The sequence below is a fragment of the Typopeltis vanoorti genome, chromosome 5 (assembly GCF_054136105.1).
Source record: "Typopeltis vanoorti isolate ZY-2024b chromosome 5, IOZ_Tvanoo_1.0, whole genome shotgun sequence".
NCBI classification, from domain to species: domain Eukaryota; kingdom Metazoa; phylum Arthropoda; class Arachnida; order Uropygi; family Thelyphonidae; genus Typopeltis; species Typopeltis vanoorti.
The window spans coordinates 127,125,701-127,143,256 of NC_143553.1; the positions used below are offsets into that span (position 1 = coordinate 127,125,701).

Genomic DNA, 17,556 nt, shown 5'->3' on the forward strand with positions numbered 1-17,556 from the left:
GAAATTTTTTAGCTATGTGGCCAGTAGGAGGAGAAATGACTGTAGGAAGAATGATATTGTGGGATAAAAATGGGAATAGAGTGACTGATGCAGAAGACATAGTGGAATTGTTCAATGAATACTTTATTGGAATATTTCATCCTAGAGGAGTCAGTTTTAATGCTAGAGGGATAGGGCTGGTTCGAGGTTTAGAGGTACAGGAGGAGAGTATGTTTCAGATACTGAGTACTCTGGATGTCAGTAAAGTTTGGGACAGGATAGTATTTCACCACGAGTTTTGAGAGAATGTGCCAGGGAACTGACAGTGCCTTTAACCTGGCTTTTCAATGAAAGTCTGGCTTCGGCAAAGGTGCCCAGGGAATGGAAGGAAGGTAAGATAGTGCCATTGCATAAGGGTGGTAACAGTCTGGAAGTGTCTAATTATAGGCCAGTCTGTGTGTCATCAGTAGTTGTTAAGATCTTGGAGAAAGTAGTGAGGGACCGTATACAACATTGGGCAGATGAGGGTAATGTTATCTGTGAGAGTCAACATGGATTTGTGAAAGGGCGCTCTTGTTTTAGCAATATGCTAGCCTTTTATAATAAAGTTACAAGAGCATTAGATGAGGGAAAGGCATATACTGCAATTTTTTATACTGATATTTAAGTTGCAGCACATGGGTCTGGATGTCAGATTGGTCAACTGGATTCAGGATTGGCTGTCTGATAGGTATCAGAGAGTTGTGTATGGTGGGACAGTTCAAGGAGGCAGAGGGTTACAAGTGGGGGTTCCACAGGGCTCAGTACTGGGACCTATATTGTTTAACTTTTATATCAATGACATTGTCAGTGGATTGCAAGGGAGATATTCAGTTGTTTGCAGGTGATGCAAAGCTAGGAGGGGTTACTAGTAATAGTGCAGATGTGGTAGCCCTGCAAGAGGATTTGAATAAATTAGATAGATGGGCAAATGATTGTGGGTGTCGGTTTAATGCAACAAAATGTAAGGTCTTGAGGTTTGGGAAACATCGATGGAACACTGCATACTATATGGGAGGAGTTATACTGGAGAAAGTAGGGGAGACAAGAGATCTGGGGTTGATGATTGATAGAAACCTGAAATTTAGGGGACATATTGCAAAGGTGGCGAAGGTAACACAGAGGATTGCTGCAATAATGAGAAGGACACTGACCTGCAGAGATAAAATAGTTATCATTCTGTTGTATAAGACCCTGATCAGACCACACTTGGACTATTGTTCTCAGATTTGGTCCCCAGGATTTGATTAATTAAATCCTGGGGATAAATTAACTGTGGAAAGGGTACAAAGACTGACGACAAAGATGGTTTCAGGACTGTACAATGATAGTTATGAGGATCGGCTGAGGGAATGTGGATTGCAGAGTTTGGTGGATAGAAGAAGGAGAGGTGATATGATTGAGACTTTTAAACTGAAGGAAGTAGGTTACAGGGTTGACATTGGGGAGTTCTTTCGCTTGGTTGAATAGCAGGAAGGAGTGATGACAAGAGGCCATTCCTGGAAGTTACGAAAGGAAACTGTTTGCAAGAGGGTGAAGAGTGGTTTCTTTGCATGGAGGGTGGTCGAACCATGGAATGCATTGCATTGCCTGATGGAGTGGTGAGAGCAAGAACGGTCAATGAGTGGTATGATAGACTTTGTGCTTCTTAGGAAGGGCCTCCCACAATGAGTCTTTTGACTCAATGGAGGCTTGAATAATAATAATAATAATAAACCTATAGTAAACAGAGACATAGTTTGATGTTAGGTAAACAGAATCTACTGCACATGATCTGATAATGTTAGTTCTTATGTTTAATTTGCATTTAGTGGATGCAGTTGTATCCATTTCATCTATGGAGGTGTCCAGTAGTTTTTTGTTCAGTGATGCCCTTCTCACACAGTTTTCTTGACAAGTCCATTCTCAATTACAGGGATCATTTTAGCATTTGTTTCAGAATAAAGAATAGATCAAGTTATTAATGCACTTAGAGAAGAGCTCAAGATCATAAAGTTCAGGTAAGGTATGCTAAAAATATCAGACGGTAGGATAGCCATGTGGATTTGTGTAAGTTTTGATATTTTCATTACTGTGACCTTAGTATAAGATTTCAGGACAGCAGTTGTGGTGGATAGCTTTCTCTTCTGCATCCTGAAATGAAATGCCCTGGTTGGTCTTTATCTTTAGTGTCTATTTTTCATCCTCCCACTTTTAGCATGCATGGGAATAGGCTGGATGATATTCCTCACATTTTATAAATTTAGGTTTCTTTGCAAAGCAAGATTTATTTTCAAGCACTTTATTACCACACAGATGGCAGGTTAAGCCTACCAGTATTTCTGGCATTAAAAGCATCTTAGTGAATTAGGGATGTCAAGCCTAAGAATCCTGAAGTGGCCAGTATTAATCACCTGATGTTATCAGGATACAACTCATATCCATTACTCCTTAATCTTTAAGCTCTGAATATATGTTTTCATCTGGAATAGAAGATCCCATTTCACATCTCACCTCTAGAACAGTTGAGTACTTTATGAGATGTTACTGAGGTGTTGGTATGTCCCCCCCCCCATTGACGTTACTCAGATTAGTTCTGAGTGTTTGCTGACATCAATAATATCACCAGAATAGGATTTTTTAAATTGTTTTCCGAAATTCTACCAATCTTGCTAAAATATAAAAGGGACATTTTCCCCTACTGGATTTTCACCTGTTGCACAAATAATGAGAAAAACACTGGTCACTGGTATATTTCCATGTGTGTATGTGTGTCTGAAGTTGTTTTTCATTTAGGTTATCAGATATATCATAGTAGTTATACGTGAGACCTTGTGAGAGCCATGAACAATTGGAGGATGAAGGATTCAAGCTCAAAGTGATTTTTCATTCAGCACCAGAGATCTCCACATATCACTGAGCTACACACAGACAGCTGCAATCTTGCAAGTAACAAATGAGCTAAGAAGTGGAATGCCAAATGTAACCCAAGATGCTATACCAGCACTGCAGCAAGCCTTGGTCCCTATCTCTGGATCATGTGGGTAAGAGGTTTACTGCAACTTATGACCACTGGCCAGCCCACTAGATGACTGATCCTAGCTCTGCCATCCAAGACTGCTTGCCTTGCCAAAGCTGGGACAGAAGTAAAGCAAAATCACCAGGATCTAATAGAAAAGTTTAGGTACTGGATGTTATTCATAACTTATTTTAATGATATTACAACACCAACTGAACTAAATTATAAAAAAATGTTTATTAATGGCTTATACTTAGCTATATTTTGAACCATCTTCAGAGCACAAAACAGCATATCACAATTTACACATGACAACCAGTAAGTGAAGCAATTCAAAATGCAATGGACAAATGATCTAAAGTTTTAATTTGGTCTCCTCTAATGTTTAAAAAAAAAAAAAGTATTACAGTTATATAAGAGTTAATCTTAAGATAACAGCCTCTCAACTTTTTGGCAAATTAATGCAATAATACTTGTTTGGGTTAAGAGAATGCTTCATAGCTAATGCTCATTCTAAAAATAATCTGTCTGACCTATAACGACTTCTATATAGCACATTGGTTTTCTTCCATCTAATCCTGTGTGAAGGGGTATCCAAAGCATGGTCTGCTGGTCCAGACTTGCCATAATAATGGTGAATGTACTTCTTATTGTTCTCCAAGTTAACAGACCTTCCTAAGGATAAACTCCATCCCCTACCATATCCTGGACTGTATGGAGTTCATTGTGACTGTGATTTGGCCTACTATGGACAGACCAGAAGATGGAATGAAATATAAGCCAATTAACTTTTCATAATAGAATGACATCTGAGTTGGACAAAGGAACTGGCTACACAGTGGTACTTCTGGATTTTGCTAAGGCTTTTGACAGGATACCCCATGGAACACTGTTACGCAAATTGGAGCAGATGGGAATGGATACTAAATTGGTGATATGGATAGGAGAATGGCTCAGGGAGAGATACCAGAAGGTGGTGTATGGAGGAGCAGAGTCCAGGATGAGGCAGGTGACCAGTGGTGTGCCTCAGGGCGCTGTGCTTGGGCCATTGTTGTTTAATTTGTATATAAATGATATAGGAAATGGCTTACAGGGAGATTTCAGTTGTTTGCTGATGATGCAAAGTTGGGTAGCGCAATAAAAAATCAAGCTGATGTTGAAAGTTTGCAGGATGATTTAAATAAGCTGGTAGAATGGGCAAAAGATAATGGATGTCAGTTCAATGTGGAAAAGTGTAAAGTCATGCATTTTGGGATTAAAAGATTACCAGCTGTGTACTACATTGATGGAACAGTACTCCAAGAGATTGATGAGACTAGGGACTTAGGGGTGTTGGTAGATAGGGAGATGAAGTTCAGAGGACACATTACTAAGGTGTCCAAGATTGCACATAGGATTACTTGGTTGTTGAGGAACACACTGACATACAGAGATAAAGAGGTTATTATTCCCCTTTATAAAGCGTTGATACTTCCACATTTGGATTACTGTGCTCAGGTCTGGTCACCTGGATTCCTTGGAGATAAGGAGGCTGTGGAGAGGGGTCAGAGAAGAGTGACCAAGTTGGTGAGTGATGTAAAAAATGCTCCCTACATTGATAGATTGGGAGCTTGTGGATTGCAGAGGTTGGTTGATAGGCAGAGAAGAGGGGATATGATAGAAACATTTAAATTACTGAAAGGTTTTTATAGGATTGATGCAGGGGAAATGTTTCAGCTGTGTGATAGTGATGGAAGAACAAGAGGTCATCCCTGGAAATTAAAGAAGAGTGTGGTTAACAAGGGTGTCAAAACAATTTTTTTTGCCTGGAGGGTGGTGAATGGGTGGAATGCCTGACGTAGTTGTGAGCTCTTCGTCTGTAAATGAATTCAAGAAGAGATAAGACAGCTATTGTTTTGCTAGTTTGGGTCTCCAACGATGAGTCTACTGACTCCATGGAGATACCCGTAATAATAATACGTAGGCTGTTCAATAAGTAATAAGACTATATTTATACAGAAAACAGATTACCTTTAATCGTCATCATTTACATGGTCTTTTTCGAAGTAACTACCATGAGACACGATGCATTTGTACCAACGTTGCGTCCACTTCTTAAACACATGTGAGAGTCTGTTTTTTTAGAGTTCTTTCAAAACCGCAGCTTTTACACATGCTTTGTTGCTTTCGAAATGGCAGCTCTTAGTGGTTTCTTGAGCTGAGGAAACAGCCAGAAATCGCACGGTGCAAGATCAGGACTGTATGGAGGGCATGGTAGGATATGCTGGTTGTGTAGTGAAACATCCACTACACAACCAGCAATATGTGGCCTTGCATTATCATGGTGCAATAAGAAGCCATTCTTCAGCAATGGATGCTTCCTTTTGAGGTGCTTGATGATAATCGCTGCTGTGTTGATCATTGTCTCTGTGATGGACGTTGAAGGTCTTCCCTCACGTTCAAGACCTTCCACATTTTGCCTTCCTTCCTTAAAAGTTTTATGCCAGCAAAAAACACTTGCCCTCAACATTGCTTCATCGTGGAAAGCTTCGCGTATCATGTTAAAAGTGTCCTATGCCGATTTTTGCAAACGCACACAAAATTTAATCGCATAACGCTGTTCCAAGGACGCTTCAGTTTTGAAGACTGGTCGTGCCTCGTAGGCGTGCCAAAACAAGCTTGCATTTAGTCATGTGACACTCTGGCACATCAGCCTGTATATACGCCATCTATCAACCTCTTCTGTTAATACAGACAGCAACATTTCTTTATTCCACAGAAATTAATATTGTGATGAGTGGTTTCGCCAGAGTAAAATTAGTCTTATTACTTACCGAACAGCCTACGTAAATAATAATAAACATCTTTTTATAATTTACTTTGTTTGATGTTGTAATACCATTAAAATAAATTAAGGAAAGACCATCAGGTCATCCCTTTCCAAATGTCTATGGGTCACGCTGTGTACAGCATACCGGGCAGCAGTGCTTTAGATCCCGGTGATAAAAGTCTGTAAGGTAGAAAAGTAAAAAAAAAAAGACTTAGGAAGAATGAAAATGGCTAATTCCAACACTGAGATTCCTCACCACCATAAGGAAGTGTCCCACATGGAGGATAGGCATATGGAAGAAGGTGTTACTTTCAGTGTTTAGAAGGGGAAATGTTACAACTCTTTCTCTGATGTTTGTTTTTGTCTATACAAAATATTATGGACATTTAAATCCCTCATTAAGAATATCGTGAGTGGGAACTACTACTCGAAATCATCAATGTCAAGCTGGAAAATATCTGCACTGGGTGGTAGATAAACGCTGCATAGTGTAATAAGAAATTCTAATAAGAGGTGAATGACAACTGTCTCAATATCAGTATTAAGTGGAATTTGTTGGAAAAGAGGTATGGTGACTCCACATGGATTGGTCCATCCCTTAATCCTATCATTACAGACTATACAGGTATATTGCAATGTAGGATCCTCACCAAGTTTCTAATACATCTTTTGATGGAAGCACACTGGTTTGTGTTTCTGAACAAAGACCATGATATCATCCATGTTTTTGTAGAATGTTTGACAATTCCATTGTATTAACTTATGAGTTATTTATGTTTGGTGTATCCATCTGGCTTCTATCAGTCTCTAATTTTTCCTAGAATTATGGGCAGTCCATGTCGATTTCTTCATTCTCAAGAAAAATATCCAAGATGTTGTTAAATTCTTCTCGATTTAGCTCATTAGGTATTTTCTCTGGAGCTCTTACATCTATTAATGTATTTGGAGGTACTCTTATTCTTTGGGGTGCATGATCATTATTTTTCTAAACATCAAGTTTTGATACAGTGGAATCATTTTTTGATGTGTTTTCAGGACTTAGGCCATATTCATTTATTCTCCCCCTCCCCCAATAATTTATGGAGGTTACAAGTAAATGTTACCCCTCAGTGTGAAGAAGGAAAATATATGCGTGCATTAGTGTCCCCTTTGATACTTCCATTACTGCTATTTTCTCAACACAAGCAAGTTTTTCCACTAGATGTTGTAGTGGTATATTTCTTCTGCACCTCTCAGTATGGTATGTTCTACTAGATCCTGATCTTTTGAATCTATTTTTTATCTTTCCATCTTTGGCATGTTTGGGAGTGAGCTGAATGTTCTCTCTTGCAATAATGTATTTGAGTGTTTTGAAATTGATCTTTATTTTCATGCTCTTCACCAACAAATAGGACACAGATGGCTGAGCAATGACAGGTAGTCTGAGTGTGACTATTTATGACATTTAAAGGTTCAAAGGGTTCAGGACAGAGATTGAAAGGGAAGGTTCAGGATGTTAAATAAGAATGAAAGATATTCCTGGTCAGTACTAGGATACCATCTCAACATATGAGAATTCATCTTCTAGCTGTAACTCCTTGATCTTTAAATTTGGAGGTCATATTCTGATATTATTCCTTGAGAAAATTTCAGAGTTCTGTGAGAAAAAGTTAACATGATTGGTATTCCAATAAGCAATGCAAAAAAGAAGGTGCACATTATTTCTAGAAGTATGTTTCTTGAATGGAGCCCCCCCCCCCAATGATTTTGGAGATCTTTACAACCCTTCCAAACTCTTAATCAGACATTTGCCTGTTGAATACATAATCAGGAAAGATGGTATATTTGAAAATGTCTCTGTTTTTTTTTTTTTTTTTGTTCTTTATTTCTACTGTCAGATGATGTGCAATGGTATCTGTACTAGCAGGCACTTGAAGAGGCTCCTGACAACTCATTCTCATATGGAGGAAGGATTTCAGCACCTACCATGGAGCCATACATGGATATCCACTATCCAGCAAGCAATGGCTGCAGTCAGAAGTGGAATGACAGGGCCACTCCAGATGCCATTTTGGCACTACAGCAAGCTTTGAGCACAATCCCCAGACTATGGGGGAAGGAAACTCACTCACATCCATACTAACCACACCTTTATTCAACTTCCAGGGATGACCGCTTGTTGTGGCCTGTCTAGTCAAGCGCTGAAACATTTCCCCTCATCAATCCTATAAAACCCTTTAAGCAACTTAAATGTTTCTATCGTATCCCCTCTTTTTCTCCTATCACCCAACTTCTGCAATCCACACAATCCCCTATTCTCATAGAGAACATTCCACAGGTCATTTAACATTTTTGTCACTTGCTTCTGAATCTTCTCCACTGCTTCCTCATCCCCCAAGAAACCCAGGAGACCACCTGAGCACAGTAATCCAGATGTGAATGTATCAAGCCCTTATGAAGAGGATAACAACTTCATCTTTACTTGTTAGTGTGTTCTTCAATAGCAAAGTAATCTTATGAGTTACCTTAGCAATATATCCTCTAAACTTTAATTTTGTATCTGCCATCACTCCTGAAAATCTCTAGCTTCATCTATTTCTTGGAGTACAATTCTATCAATGTGGTACACAGCTTGTAATCTGTTTATCCCAAAATGCATAATTTTACATTTCTCCACATTGAACTGGCACCCATTATCCTTTTCTCATACTGATGGCCTATTTAAATTGTCCTACCTTGGAACTCTACCAGAGCTGAGACCTAAATTAAAGAGCCTAGTCAGAGACATTGCCAGTTCCCTTGCACATGCTTGCAAAACATGAGCAAATATCCCATATAATCCCACAGTTGTATTTATATTGAGATTCTGCAATATCTTAAGAACTTCAAATTCATCTATCTGTTTCCACATTAGTCTGTCACATATGTCACAGAAGTAACCCCCACCTGGATGATATACCATTGCAAAGTGGTCACTTAGCCACTCGACTATTTAATCTGCTTCTGTCACCTCATCACTATTAGCACTCATAAAGGTTAATCTTCCATAATCATTCGTCCTTTTACTTGACACATAACGATAGAACTCTTTGGAATTTCCTTTCGCCTGCTTGGCTAGATTCTTCTTGTAATCTGATTTTGCCTTCCTTACCATCTTGGTCACCTTTCTCCTTAAATATCCTCCACAGCCTTTTCTGCTTCTGCAGCTCATGCTTAATATCACTCATATTAAGCATGAGCTAACTCCTACCTGATTAACCCTCCTTACCTTAGGTATACAATTTTATATTCCTTCCTCTAGATGCTCCTTAACTATCTTCCAAGCACTACTAACGTCGCTCCCTTGCGGGATTTTACCATGGCACAGATTCAAGCTTCCTCCTAAGCTTGTCATAATCACCTGCCTTGTAGTTCTACATATATCCCTTCTTGACAGAATATTCCTCATGCTTTAGAATCTCCCAAGTCAAGACCGCATGGTCACTTTTGCCAATTGGAGTCAATGTGGCCACCAGGTCCAATACTCTCACACACCTAGTTCTCTTGATCACATTCTGTCTCAAGTAATTATCTCTCAGTAGGTGTATACATTCCATTTCTTTCCTGTCATGTCATCTTTCTTCCTTTCAGTCTATATATCTCCACAGTTGAAGTCCCCAATAATAATCACTCAACCTGCATTCATTGTACTAATTTGCCAATTAAATGTCTTCCAACTGTATATTTTGTCTTACTGGGTTTAATCTTACACTAGACTGCTTCATATGAACAGCCACCCTTCAGGGTATCTCCTATTCTTTTTGGATACAATTTATCCACTATCATCAGCAGTATCCCTCCACCATCTTATCTTCTCTATCTTCCCTGAAAATACTAAACTCTTTCCATTCTATCCCTGTAACTATATCATCTGCTATTAGCCAAGTCTCACTAATGCCTATAACTTTTGGTAAGGCTGCACTAACCAACTGCAGAAACTCTTCCCTCTTGTTTCTGATATTTCAGATATTAGTATATAGAAACTGCAGCATCCCTTTAGGACTAGAATCATCCTTACTTCCTGAAACACCTACCCTATTCAAATATTTTTGCTTGATAGGCTAGATTCTGCACTTGGTCATTCTCACACTCACTTGCCTAATTGGTGCCTTCACACACACACACACTCAACTGCTTTCAACCTAATTGCTTAAGTTGTCCTAAATTTGTGCTTCAGCATGCACCAAAACTATTTAGATGCAGTATAAGACTCAGTAAATGTAAAGCTAAAAATGTGGGAAGAAGAGACAAAGATGAAACAGTGGGCGATCCTTCTTCACCAGAAACTGGTGTGCTCAGTATGGAGGGTTCCAATGTATTTGCAACCATGTTGTTGACTTCAGTCACCATAAACATTTCAATACATATTTAATGAGTGACAAAATATAGTATGAAATTTTGTTCTGATTATTAATGTTAATTTTAGTGAACTAATACAAATGTTATCTTATATGCTAAAAAGGATTTTGGAAGAAAGTGACAAGAAAAAATTATGTTAAGTAGCTTTATGGAGAAAATTACATGAATTTTGAAAACCTACTGGCAAGAACCATCCATGGTAGTCATGTCATATATAATCCCCAAAAAACATTAACTGACAGTATTTTAATATAAATTAAGCAATATTAAAGTGAAAATATTCATTTTTGAATATTACCGAAGTTCAATCAGACATACATGCACAAACACTAACCTGTCTGCAGCAAGTTTGAGTACCATTTCAGCTTCCTTTCCCGATAAAACTTCTGCGACTAGAAGCCTTTCTAAACCATGTAAAACACTAAGATAGACACTGGTAGGGACATTTTCATCTGCATTACTACAGACACTAAGACTCAGCTGTTAGCGGAAAAAAAAGAGAGAGAGAGAGATTAGAAGACTCGTATTTTTGATATTAGTTCTTATTAATCCAAACCTTTTTTTTTTTTTTTGTTTTCGATAACCAATAAGATAGTATAATACTATCACGCATCTAAAAAAACTGTAGTTTTTTTAGATGCAATATAAGAGTGACAAAATAAATTAGCATGAAATTTCATTTGAACAATTTGTTTTTATAACATGTTACTGCTGATTTTTATGCATTTATGGTATTTGGTATATTTCCTGATATTTTGTTGGAATACTGTAATATTAAAGCAGTACCATAAAATGGCCCCCAGAACCTCACAAGAATAATGGAGCAGCAACAAATAAGAATAGTAATGAAATTGTGAACAAGAAGGCTTTCCCTAATGAACACACAACTATTTGGAAATATACAGACAAAACAAATTATTATGAAACTGAAAAAACTCAAAAAGTGATTAGAGAGTCATCAGAAGTACCATAAAAGGCTACAAAGATGACATAGCATAGGTATTAATTTTAGGGCACAAATTTTGAGTACAGTTTGGGAATACCGTAAGGACCAGAAGATGTCCGAGTATCCAGAGTATCAGGATTCTTCTCACATCTTTCTGGTGAATGGCCAGAGGAGGAATGCAGTGAGCTGTTCTTGATAAAGTGGAAGGTACTTTGCCTCATTCATCAATCAAAAGATGTTGGAGGAGAGAATATCACATCTACATAGTATACCACTGTAACCATAACTATTCTAAAAGATAAAAGTGGAAAGTAACTTTTTCATACAGAAAAAGTTGCAAGCAGTGGTTTTCAAGAAGGATCACATGATTCAAATGTCATTTGAGCTGAGTCAAGTTTTTCACTTGATTTAAATAAAGTTACATGTTAAGTTGAGTTATATATTCAATGAATAAGGATACTTGTAGTACAAATATTTCGGTAAATGTATCGTGAGCTATTTTGGAAATTCAAAATGGGAAGTTCAAATGACACTATTAAGATCCAAAAGAGGTATGTACATGTATTTAAAAAATACATTATGTATAATATAAAGAAATATAGTTCTTGATAATAATTTCCAGAACGCTGGCATGGAAAGTCCATCATTAAGGTTGAGGTCAGGGAAATGTAGAAGAACTTCGATACTTTAAAAAAATGTTCACATTTGCAGGAACATCTGTGTAATAATTTAGTATCATCCCAGCGGATCCTGTGGCTAGTATGGGAGATTCCTTATTCAACTAGACCCAATTTGTGACATTTCTTGGAGGCGATGTAGGACTAATATTCATAGATGCATTTAGAAACAGATTAGCATGCTTGTAGAAAGTAGAATATCTTGCAGTTGCAAGTTATATACTTGCAACTGAATATACTCCAGGTAAAGGTTGAATTTTATCTTTAAGAGATGGGATCATTCAGTTGATGGAATTAATAGGCAGTAGATATATTGAACTTCCTTAATTTACAGGACATACATTATGAAGCTGTTTAATGTATGGGATAGAGATTCTATGTGAGTCATTTCTTCTAATGAAGGTTGGTGAAAAACATTTGATAATTTTTTTTCCATTGTTCTAGAGTTGTAGTCCTTATTGTATTATTATCATTATTAACACTAGTTCACCATGCAGTCAAAAGAGGCATCACAGGAAGCACACACTGTTTCAGAAAAAGTCCATCAACCCATGCTTTAACTCATTCAGTGTATTTGAATTCACCACAATGTTAGGCAATGCATTCCACTAACCAACCATTCTCCATGCAAAGAATCACCTCCTTATGTTCCTGCTCACATCCTCCATACACAGCTTCCAGGGATGTCTCCTTTTTTCTACACCCCCTTACCCCATTCTATGAAAACTTTCTTCCACATTAACCCAGTAACAACCCTTTACCAACTTAAATGTCTCAATCACATCCCCTCTCTTCACCCTATTCACAAGGCTTTGCAAACTGCATTCCCTTAGTCTGTCTTCATATCCTACATCTCAAAAACCAGTTACCACCTTAGTCAGGCTTCCCTGGAACCATTTCCAATATTTGCTCATCATGAAAACTAGAGAATCAAATCTGTGCACGATAATCCATACAAGGCTTGATCAAGGTCTTACACTTTGCAACACTGAAACAACAACAACTCCATATTGTTGCCAACACATACACACTATTCAAGTCCTTATAACACCACAATTATCATCTTGATTCCTCATCACTCTCCCAGTTTTGCATCATCTACAAACAGTTGGATATTACTAGTTAAACCCACCACAACATCATTAATACACAAATTAAATAATAATAGTCCCAAAACAGATCCCTGAAGCACACCACCAGTTGCCTATCCAACTCTCTAATCTATCATCCAATCCCATTTGCTTTAGTTTAGTTAAGAACATGTGGTGGGGCAATCTGTTCAAAAGCTTTTGAAAAAATCAAAGTATACTAGTATATATGCATCTCCCTTGTCCAACACATTCATGTAGTACAAAAACAAGTTGGTAAACACAACCTTCCTTTAACAAACCCATGATGACAAGCATAAAGAATACCACTGTTATCAATCCACTTTTCTATCCTATCTCTCGCCAATCTCTCCAATATCTTAACTGCAACTCCAGATATACAGATTGGCCTATAATTTTCAGCATTAGCTTTATCACCACCTTTGTGAAGTGAAACAATTTTAACCTCCTTCCACTCCTTTGGGAATTGTGCTATTGCAAGACAGGTAGGCTAAGGCAGATGCTAACTCCTTGGGAACATTCTGTTAAGGCATGTGGTAATATGTCATCATCCAATTGCTTTATTGACATCTAGCTTACTTAATTCCATGTATACCTCTTGCTCACTCACCATTAAGTGTTCTTTCATTTCATTCTCTACACTTGAGCTTCTGATTTCACACTGAAGATGAAACACCCTGATGAAATGCTCACTGAATACCTTGACTATGTCCTCTGCAGCAGTTACCAATCTACCACTTTCATTCATTAACATCATCTTGCCATAATCATTATGCTTTCTATTATTACTATTATTACGGGAAACTCCAGGGAGTCATTGGACTCATCGAGGGAGGCCCCAAATCATATTCATCACAACTATTTGACATTCATACAGTATCTATCATACCTCGCCTTAAACTCATTCACTGTCACAGCATCCACCACAGACTCAGGGAGTGCATTCCACTCATTCACTACTCTAAAAGTAAAGAACCCAGCTCTAACACCTTTACTAACCACACTTTTGCCCAGTTTCCATGGATGTCCCCTAGTCCTCCCACAACCAGCCCTGTTCTCAAAAATATCTTCTGAATTAATTTTATAGAAACCCTTCAGTAATTTGAATGTCTCAATCATATCTCCCCTCCTCCGCCTATCAACCAATTTTTGCAACCCACAAATCCTCAACCTGTTCTCATACGGTTCATTCCACAGACCTGCTATCATCTTGGTCACTCGCCTCTGGATCCTCTCCACCTCCTCCCCATCAAGAAGAAACCTAGGTGACCAAATCTGAGCACAGTAGTCTAGATGGGGTCTTATCAAGGCTCGATACAGAGGAACAATAACCTGCTTGTCTCTGCTTGTCATCATATTCTTCAGCAACCAAGTGATTCGATGAGCTGTTTTGGTCACTTTTGCAATGTGTCCCCTAAATTTCAATTCCTTATCTACCAACACTCCTAAATCTCGTGCCTCATCAATTTCCTGGAGCACGGTTCCACCAATGCAGTAAACTGCCGCCAATCTTTTCACCCCAAAATGCATAACCTTACATTTTGCCACATTAAACTGACATCCATTCTCCTTAGCCCAGACCTCCAATCTATCCAAATCATCCTGCAAAATTTTGACGTCATCTGCATTCACTATTGCCCTACCCAACTTCGCATCATCCGCAAACAAATGAACTGTTCCTCTCAGATCATTTCCTATATCATTTATGAACAAATTAAACAGCAGTGGTCCAAGAACAGATCCATGTGGCACACCACTAGTCACAGGCCGTCTTGTGGACTCTACTCCCGAGTAAACCACTCTCTGATATCTCTCCGTCAACCACCCTCCTATCCATCTCACCAACCCTATGTCCATTCCCATATGCTGCAATTTACTGATTAGAATTCCATGTGGAATCCTGTCAAAGGCCTTGGCAAGGTCCAGTAGAATCACCGTAAACCCATTACCCTTATCCAGTTCAGCCGTCACTGTGTTATAATACGTGAGCAAGTTACTGAGGCATGACCTACCCTTCACAAAACCATGCTGTCCCCGATACAGTATCCCATTTTCTTCTATCCAATCTTGTATTTTCCTCTTGACTATTTTCTCTAAGACCTTGACAATGATTCCTGATATGCTAATCGGTCGGTAATTTACTACAGCAGTCTTGGAACCACCTTTATGCAGTGGAACTATTTTCCCCTCTTTCCACCCGCTCGGGACTAACCCAGACCCGAGACTCAAATTAAACAAAATGGTCAAGGGTACTGACAATTCTTTAGCTGCTTCTCGTACAACACGAGCTGGTATACCATCCAATCCCACAGATGTATTGACATTGAGGTTATGCAATAGACTACTCACCTCCACTTCATTAACCACAATTCCCGTATAATCTACTGGTTTATTCGTTTCTGCAATGTCACCACCTGGATGATATACTTTTGCAAAGTGCTCACTCAGTAACTCAACTATCTCAACTGATTCAGTTACCTCCCTACCATCGGCATTCTTTAAAATCAATCTGCCATGTACATTTTTCCTTTTACTTGCTACATATCTAAAAAACTGTTTAGGATTCTCTTTAGCCTGCATGGCCAATGTTCTTTCGTAATCCTTTTTTACTTTTCTTACCACACTCGTCACCCTTCTGGCCTGTGCTTTATACCTTTCATGTGCCTGCCGGTCACCCTTCTCCTTAAATTCCCTCCATAGTTGTTTCTTTTTTTGCAACTCAAGCTTAATGGTGTTATTCATTTTCTGCTTGCCACATATCGAAAAAACTCCCCAGGGTTTTTCTTAGCCTGATTTGTTAATTTCTGCTCATACCACACTTTTGCTGTCTTTGCCAACTGAGTCACTCTTCTGGCCTGCTCTTTATACTCTACATGTAATGATTATTCTTACCATTCTTCATTTTGTGCTGCCTTCAAAGTGCATTCTTCTTCCAGATTTCATGCTTAATCTTCTCATTCATCCATTTGACACCTACATGTATCTTATTCAGTCTTTTGACCTTTGGAATACATTCACACATTGATGCTGCTAAATATTTCCTTGTCAGTTGCCAAGCAGCATTTATTTACTTTCTGCTCAACACCTCATTCCATGTTATAACTTCAAAACTGTCTTCCAAGTTTGTCATAATCACCAGCCTTGTACTTTCACATGTACATTTTACTCACAGACGTCTTCTTATGGCTAGCCACAACCCAGGTGATCACTTCATTATCACTCTCACCAACTGGAGAGAAGTGTAAAACCCCACTCACAATTACATTCTCTGATGAAACAATAAACTCTAAAACTCTCAATCACCCTTGGGGGTGCTTAAGGGTCAAAGCTGTATAACTGAGAGGAGACCTCCACATAGCCTTTAAAGGAATGCGGAGAACCGACCAGGGCTTCTGACCTAATGTCCAATCCTCACCTTCTCGTGGTGCACCCTGTTGGGTATCTACTTTGATACTGAACGAACGAGGATGGGCTGGCAATTTGGGATTTAGCCGACCAAATTGTATTCTTATTGGTTAAACCAAAATAAAAATGATGGTACAACATGACAAAATTTCATGCCGGCTGGGGCGTCGCCCGGTTAAACAAGGCCCCCGTTGTTTTCGCCAGGGAACCAGGGCGAACAGCGAAAAGTCAGCTACTGGAACAAATCTGAAAACAAACCCCAACTCAACATCACCAGAGTTAAAGATCGGTACTATCAACGTAAGAAGCCTGAATGGCAAAGAAATGGAGCTAGCTGAGTAATTAGATAAGTACCAGATCGACATAATAGGGGTGACTGAAACAAAAAAGACCAAAACTGGTGAGATCTTTCTGAGCAATAAATACAAAATGTTATATTCAGGCAATAACAATCAAGGAAAAGAAGGAGTAGCCATAGTATTCAACACAAAATACGAGGCTAATCTTCTTGAATGGCAGTCAGTCTCAAGTAGAGAAATGTGGGCAAATATGAGAATGGGGAACTGGACAATGAGACTTATTTGTGCCTATGGTCCCACAGAAGGTTCTACTAAGGTAGAAGTGGAGGAATTTTTTGAGGCTTTAGAAAAAGCAACTGACACAATGAAAAAGGAAAAGTTGGTCCTTGTTGGGGATCTAAATAGTAGAGTAGGAAATGATTGTGAGACATACAAAAATATTTTGGGAAAATTTGGAGAAAAGAGCAAAGCTAATAATAATGGCAAATATCTGTTGGATTTCTGCTCAGGACATGGACTGGTTATTACTAACACCATGTTCCAACATAAAAATGTGCACAAATTCACATGGAGAGAAGAGGCTAGGAATAAGAAAAGTCTCATTGACTATGTTATTGTTGATAGTGATGTTTTCTCCCTGGTGCAGGACACCAGAGTGTACAGAGGATTTGAAATTGGAAGTGATCACTATTTAGTCTTGAGCAGGATAAAATTGAATTTCATATTCAAAAGAATAACATGTAAGAAAGTTTTAAAGCGAATAAAAGTTGAGCAGCTCTCAGATGTAAACTGTAGACTAAAATACAGAAATATTATTGAAAAGAAAATGAAAGAGTTTGAGAACAGGAATCAAACCTTGGAGATTCAGTGGCAAACTCTGAAGGAAACATTGATTGATTCTGCCAGAGAGGCATGTGG

General features: G+C 38.5%; 1 protein-coding gene across 1 annotated transcript in view; it reads right to left on the bottom strand.

Moving 5' to 3' along the window:
* The window catches only part of htt (huntingtin), a 1,164,033-nt gene that overhangs the window by 126,320 nt on the left and 1,020,157 nt on the right, over positions 1-17,556 (bottom strand). The window contains exon 52 of the mRNA XM_090393484.1: positions 10,537-10,682. Within this exon, the coding sequence (XP_090249610.1) occupies positions 10,537-10,682 (146 nt within the window). The remainder of the gene's footprint in view (positions 1-10,536; positions 10,683-17,556) is intronic.